Source organism: Merops nubicus, unplaced genomic scaffold (genome assembly GCF_000691845.1).
Source record: "Merops nubicus isolate BGI_N331 unplaced genomic scaffold, ASM69184v1 scaffold19655, whole genome shotgun sequence".
Classification (NCBI taxonomy): Eukaryota; Metazoa; Chordata; class Aves; order Coraciiformes; family Meropidae; genus Merops; species Merops nubicus.
This window is the reverse complement of record NW_008611810.1, coordinates 1-7,726: the sequence shown is the minus strand read 5'-3', so window position 1 is coordinate 7,726 and position 7,726 is coordinate 1. Positions and strand designations below refer to the sequence as shown.

General features: G+C 42.4%; 1 protein-coding gene across 1 annotated transcript; it reads right to left on the bottom strand.

The window, feature by feature from the left end:
* Window positions 1–718: 718 nt before the first annotated feature.
* Window positions 719–7,720, bottom strand: ECHDC3 (enoyl CoA hydratase domain containing 3; the record flags this gene model as incomplete). Its single annotated transcript, XM_008941348.1, has 4 exons — window positions 719–1,229; window positions 2,747–2,947; window positions 5,689–5,786; window positions 7,594–7,720. Coding segments are annotated over 4 exons (756 nt in total), but the record flags the coding sequence as incomplete, so codon positions are not given.
* Window positions 7,721–7,726: the final 6 nt, after the last annotated feature.

Here is a 7,726-nt window from a genome sequence, read left to right as displayed (position 1 = left end):
GCTGGAGGGCTACCAAGCTGGTTACGTAGAGATCATGACCTACAAGGAGAGTGGTGGAAGCTGGACTTCAGTCCATGAAGAATGGAGGAGTCTATGTGTGGTCTAGCTGTAGCCTGTGACTGCTTGGAGGAAGCTACAAAGATAATGGAGCTAAAGTTTTCTCAGTAATGACAGATAATGTAAAAAGGGGAAATGGCAAAAAAATGCTGCTTTGAGGCTCAGACTGGACATGAAGAAACAATATTTCACCAGGAGGGCTGCAGAGCCCTGCAACAGATTACCCAGAGGAGCAGCTGAATCCCTATTGTTGGAGGTTCTCAAGACCATCAAGGTGCATCTCCAGTGTTCCACTGTGGGTAAAAGCTCTGCTCTGAGCACAAGGACAGACTTTCCAACTACCACATCTGAGATTCTGTGGTAAACTGAAGACATACAGCCTGAAAATGACAACTGGGTCAAAACACTGCCAGGTGAGAACCTCTGCTGAAGCCCACAGGCAGTGGCTTTCCCAGTGTGCCCTCTGTGAAGCTGAATACCCCTGAGCTATGTTCAGCCTTGCTGGAGTCAGCAAAATTCTCTTCCAGAGCTATGGGGACAGGCACTGAACAGGGTGATCTGAGCTCCCTCAGTCCCTCTGATTCTCTGAGTAACTTGGGACACATGAAACTGATTTTTGCAGCACAGAGTTCCTTCTAAAACCCTAGATTAAATTCACGGCTGAAAAAATCCATTTGGTTTGATTTTTCTTAACATTTATTATACATTTAGAATAAATTTATTGTGTCTTTGGCATAGGTAAGAAGGCAAATTTAACTTTCAGTAAGAGCAAAAATACAGTTCCCAAAGGCAACTGCGTGAAGAATCGTGAAGCACGGCTAAGGTTGGCTTAGAAACAAGATTCATTTCTTCCCATCCTCAGAGTGTGACCAGACAGGCTTACGTTTCTGAATAAAGGCTTCAATCCCCTCCTGGCCATCTCTCAAAGTCAGATTGTCTACCATGACCTGAGTAGTCATTCTGTAAGCAGTATCGAGGTCCTGTGTGATCTGTCTGTAGAAGGTGGCTTTCCCCAGCGCCAGGACAGATTTGCTGCTTTCACAGATCCTGCGAGAGATTTTCATGGTCTCTTCTTCCAGCTGCTCTTCTGGGACCACCTTGCTGACGAGCCCGTGCATCAGCGCTTCGTGGGCAGAAAGAGGTTCCCCCGTGAAAAGCATCTCTAAGGCCACCTGAACAAACACAGATATTGTTCCCAGTCGGTTCACCTGACGTACTGCTTTGCTTTGTTTGGGGAATTTCAGCCTCCTCCTTCAAGTACACATTACTCTTTTGACAAATATTGCTTTAAATCTCTTGGCCTCTTAGACCACCAAGGAAGTCTTAAGAGGTTTCAGCAAAAAGAAGGGCTGGGTCTACAGCTGGCCTTTATTCAAACCTGCCCAACGATTCCAGCTTTCCAGGCTGACACCTCTGAGTTTCCTTTCAACAGCCTGCAGTCTCTAGTGATCACAGTAGGAAGTATAGAAGATCTAGATGTCCACAATGTCAAATGACTGAACTCAGTATTTTAAGCTGGACATATAATAATAAATAAAGACTTACTATACTGATGTGCAGTTTTTGAAAATACCTGCCTTAGTTTAAAGTTTAGTCAGGGTTTTTTTAATTATGCCCTTCTTATAGCCACTTCTGATTCAGTCTCTTGCTGCTTCCAGCATCTTGTACTTGAGGTTTCAACTTTAGAAATCCCCCAAACACTCAGTGACTTCCAATAAGAATTCAATAAGAATTTTTTCCCATGTCTCCTGATACAATTCACCAATGGCCTGAATCCTAGAGCAGAATATACTCATTAGTATCTTTGCTCTGGTAGCTACAATGGCAACATTTCATTTGATAAAAGTTAAAATCAGTAAGCCAAAGACCTGTAGGAAATGCTCTTGCTGCTTTGCAAAGTGGCACAGAGAAAAGTGTATCCCACACGTTTTAAAAAGGTTATCACAAACCCCAGCAACACTAATTCAGAAACACTTACAACTGTACTCCATAGCACACTTGGGAAAAAAAAAACCTGTCAGAACAGCATGGCCTTAGAGACAGGAAACTTGAAGGTGAAGCTCTTATCCAGCAACTGGACTTGTGCAGTTAAGTTGTTGTGTCTCAGCAAAGCCCTGCTGGGCTTGGAGTCTGTCCACAAGAATCCAACTGGATCAGAACTTTTGTCAGTTACAGAAGCTTCACAGACCATACTCTAGTTTATGCAGCGAGTGTGGTCACAAGCAGTAGGACATAAAGCAGGAAGTAAGTATAGGAGAGTTTTAGATGCTATTTAAAGCATCCTGATCTACACCCAGGCTGATCATGCTGGCTGTGAAATGCCACTGCCTGGCAAGAATTGATAGCTCAGTGGGATGCTGTCCTGAACTTGCAGGGGTTTCCTCACCAGGGGAGAACATCACTGTCTAAAGCACAGAGCTGTCTGTTGGAAAGGGAACACTGAGCTGTGTGCTGCTGGTGAGTTCCAGCTGGTTGGAAGTGCATCAGGAGGAGGCTGCTTTCCCTAATCAGAGTCCATCCCTTTATTATATATTTTTCCCAGTCCGAAGAATTAGGATGATGTCTTCTGCAAGGGAGTATTTTGAATGCTGTACTGCAGGAAAATAAAGTTTAGGCAATGGAACGAAAACTCCTAACATGGGAGCCTTTTTCTTGCAAAATTAAAAAGAGATCTGGGAAGGAAGCCTACCTTTCTTGGAAGGGATCTGCCCAAGGCCACAGCTGGTGTGGAGCAAAACAGTCCAATGTTTACTCCAGGAGTAGCAAATTGAGATTTCTCACTTGCCACTGCGATGTCACAGCTTGCCACAAGCTGGCAGCCTGCTGCTGTAGCCAAGCCATTTACTTTGGCAATCACTGGAACTGGAAGTTTCTGGATTAAAGTCATGACCTGCATGCACAAAAGAAAGTGGTCAGTCAGTCCCTGAAATATAAGCAGTGGCTGTTCTAAAACTCCCAATTGCTTCACAGACCTGACGTGTGCATTTTTCAGCTTTATTAACTGAATTTTGAAACTTCTAAGTTTCTTAGAAGTAAGGTCTCTGCAAAGCCTGTTGCAGTGCACAAGACCACTGCTCTTCCAGCATGGGCTTGGTTGTGTTTGTGTAGCATGAGCTGGTCCTGCTAACTCCAGTGGGAATGGAAAACACGAGCATCAAAGGCAGAAACACTTGTCATCAGATGTGCATGGAGCTCAGGTGCCTCTGTGCAGCAGGTCTAGTGTTCCTGGCTTTGGGAAGATCTGTATCCAAGACACACCATCCCCACCTTCATTCTTCCCAAAATGGGAAACAGACTTAATAGAAGTTACCTGTCACAAGACATTAAACCAGCCCCCTGCTGGTTTCTGCATGATCTCAGGCCTGGGTTGATCTCACCCAAATACAACCATTGGATGGCTCTCCAAGCTCACTCTACATTCCAGGGACAGACTTACCTGCCAGGAAACAATCTTTCCTGCTTGCATTAGACATAAGATGGGCAAACACACTCATTCTCTCTTTCTCTCTCTCAGATAATTCTTGACAGTTGGACTCACTTCAAATAGCTGAAGTTAAGAAAGATGAATTTGTCTTAACTTTCCTATCTCAGGTTCTCCTTCCATACAGTGGGAATCAACAAACTCACCTAATTCTAATGCCTGAAGACAGAAAATACTAGTTAAATAGTTAGTAGTCATTATCTGTTTTTTAAAAAATAATCTCATATTAACACAGTGTAGCAAGGTAACAAATTTTAATTTGCTACTTCAATTGCTCCAGTAGAAGTTTAGCAAATTTTATGTTGCTTAGGCAAAATTACCCACATTCAGTTTTAAATTTGATCAGTCTTTGCCTCAGCTGTTCTATTGTGGTTTAAAACCATTTTTTTTTCAGTAGATCTTGAAAAGCACACAACAAAAAGAGTAACAATATGTGCATTTGTGCAGACCAACAACTGTAGAGTACTCTTGTGGTGAGAAATTCAAAGTCAGCTGCTTCTCTGAAAAATACTCTGGTACTTATGGTTTTCTGTTTGAAAAGCCTGTGGAGAAGTGATATTTTCAGCTGTCTCAAAGTTGTATTTGGCAGGTACTTAGTTCTTGGATACTGCATTATATGGTATTGCTAATGCTGTTACATGCCTGGGGAAACAGGTGTAGCAGCTGAGATGATCTGCTTAACCAGATGTAGAAGCCAAGGTTCCTGAAAAGCCATCCAATGGTTTGGACACAATCCTATAGACATGTCATTTAGGGTAGGATCCATTCCACTCAAGTACTAAAATTTAGGAAGGCATGATCCTGGTTTGGAAGCCCTCAAAAGTACCTTTCTCTCTCTGTTGACCCACCCCACAAAAGTCAATTATTCTACCAGAATAAGCACTTATCACTACCAAGAACATCAGAAAATGGATCACTTCATTTCATCTCTTATATTTAATTTCTTCCTGAACTTGCTTTGCCAATTTCTCAGAAGCATTTAGGTTGGCAGTGACCTCTTGTGACCATCAAATTCAACCCCCACTACTCAAGCAGGCTCAGGTAGAGCAGGTTGTCCAGGACTGTGTCCAGTTTTTTGGGTTTTGAGTCTCTTTCTATCTCTGATTTTCATGGTCTTGGGAATATGCACTTGAAATTGGTATATATTTTTTTACTTATAATAACTCTCCCTTACTAAACTTCCTATAGAGTAAGGCACCATTCACACAAAGCAAGCTAGGTTTGTTTTAATTCTAAATGCTGACATTCTGTTATTTTCTGCTATTTCTCTTTATTTAAGGTTAAGCTTGCTACACTACTCATTAATCCTGAATATAGCCACAGTGCTAGATATACATACAGGACAATTTATATTCTTCTGGTCCTTAAAATGAAAAATCTACCACCTCTTGATTTCATGCTATATGGAATATGTTTCACATTTTTTTTCAGCCTGATCTTTCCTGTTCTATGACCCAGGAGCTGCATGGTTCAGTTTTCCACTGACAACATGCTGGTATTCCACTCTGCAACTGCAAAATTAATATTGACCTATTGGCTGCTAAACTATTGGACTTTGGCTCCTTTCTAATGAAGGGCCTAGCCCTAGTTCTAGTTCTAGTGTTGTTACAAACAAAGCAGCTTTTGCCACTCTCTCCAAAGGCTCCAGGACTCACTTTAACTTCCTGACCTCCAGGTCTGTGCCTTCGCAACAAGACCTTGTATGGTCTGCTGGCTGGGCAACCAGAGAGTCAGGTCTTACTTTCACATTGTGTATGTGATGATTAAGCTGGTCCTGAGTTATTAGCCTGATGCTGGGAAAGAACATTTGATCATATGTGATTTGAAGGTGGTTACCCCTAAATTTATAGGAAATTGCCCAAATACTCAGCTGTGAGGAATGCTGGCTAAACTAAAGAACACACCATGACTGTACCTGTAGGGACATGCACACTGGCATTCTAACTCTTTAATTTGCATGTAGAGAAATCCAAGGAAAACATAATTTCACCAGGATGAAGTATTAAAATGCCAGAACATCAAAAAGCAAGGAATCTGGCGCAACAGTCTGTGGTTTAGGTCACAAATGAGTAATGCTGTCCCTCCTTCAACCAGTATCATTGCTTGCTCTTAACACCAGGCAAAAGGGGTGGCAGTTAAGAACTGCTTACCTCTGCACACATTTCAAACACTTGGGAATGATGCTTCACATCATCTTCACTTGACAGTTCCTTTAAATCGTGGCCGGAACAGAACACAGGTCCTTCAGCTGCAAAGAATTTCAGGAAAAGTCAGCCTGAATTAATCAAGAAGCCAAAAGTAGCAGCACATCAATGCCCCAGCTGAAGGGCTGTCAGTGAGAGGTCAGTGGTCAAAATGGAGCTTGGGGAGGGAGTTTCACAGAGACTTCAAAAATATTGCCTGGGTTTCATAAGAACTTTCAACTGCCGTGACACAGTAACACCCATGAACACTTGTAAAGGTCTAGTTTTACTTTCGTCCCAAGTTAACTCAGTTGAGAATAAGGCACTTCACACCCCTGAGCCCCATTTCTTGTCAGGATACTGTTCTAAGCAGCTCTTTGGTACAATGTAAACTAGTCAGCTGAGGCAAAGATGGAGTGCTGTGCTCTCAGACTGACAAATACAGTTAGTCCCTATTTATTTTACCCAGCATTAATGATTAACTTCTGCTAAAATAAGCATCAAGATTTTTGTATCATGGTGTTCAAGGAAGGCCACAATGGGAAAAAAAACCCTATGCATTTGTTTCTTACAGATCAGATTATTGTGACAGTCTATCCAGAAATAACCACACAATTAACATCAGTCACCTCCTGGAATCAGGAATACATATCTAGAAATTAATCACATCTGCATTTATGCCTCATTGAAGAACAATCCACTGCAAAGTCTGTGTTAAAGCCTTGAAGCATTCCCTGAGAAGTCTTTTATTTTCTTGAGATTTCTTCTTTTGCATTCAATTCAGCAAGGGAACTGGAAGTCAACAGGAATGGACAATTTCTTTTTTAAACTAATGCCAAAGACCAAATGAAATCGTGCTTGCAAACTCCCAGACTACTGTACTCACAAAGAAGAACCTGAAGCATTTCACAAAATCTGTAACTGCTGTTTGAAACAGTGAACACATATCAATAAACCTTCCTCTCCAAGACGTCTGGAAGGAGGGCAGGGGAATGTTACCTTAAAATAGCACAAGAAAAAAAGATGGCTTAAGAACAGCTCAAGTTTCACTACCTTTAAGAACTCTACAGGTTAATACCTAAATGGAATAAAACTGTAGTAGGCTCTGAGAGAGAATGTTCTACATCTACAGGTTACAGGTGACTGTAGCACTGACATTATGGTCTGTCCTTCATCACAGAGCTTTAAATGCAGTTTTGAGAAGACAGTGACAAAACCAACAAGGCTGATCCTGGCTTAGAGCAGGGGCACAGTGTGCCATCTGAAGAAACCTTGTGAGCCCTGTTCACTACAACCTATACCTGCCACTGAAGGCAACAAGTGTGGCATCAGCTCAGCTAGCTCCTGCACAAAACCCCATATTTGAGAAAGTTATTTGTTCAGTTTGATATCCATTATAACCTGGGGTTTGTTCTGAGTATTCTTTGTGTATAGTTTTAAAAACAAGTATTTAATCTACTGATTGTTTTTACAGAAGGAAAAAGCTGATTGACTGTAAACATGCTGCGTAACCTAACTGAAATATTGACATTTTGAAATGTGTCTCTACAGTGTTACTTCTTAGATGGGTTAAGTATCAACAAAATTATAACAAAACCCAAGTCGGTTGGTGATGCTGTGTTCAAGAATGAGGAATTCAGTACATGGGAGTGGAAACTGGTGTAACAGAACAGCGCAAGAGCAGGGCCAAAAAGGGTGAAGGCACCAGGACACCCTGCAGGGTCCTGGCCAGCTGAATTAAACCACAGCCAAGTCCTTCCCGTCCCATGCTGTGTAGTTCCCAGAGGCTGAGGTTTAATCTCGCTACTACCCCGTCCCTGCTCCCTCTCTCGCCCTGCCCCTCTCTTCCGTCGGCCTTATGTGACGCAGTACCTGAAATGACGATAACGCGGAGCTCTTTGCTCTTGACGTCGTGCAGCAGGTCCTCCCTGAGGGCGCGCAGCATGGAGAGGGACAGCGCGTTTCTTCTCCTCGGGTTGTTCAAGACGATGTTTCTGCAGAAGCC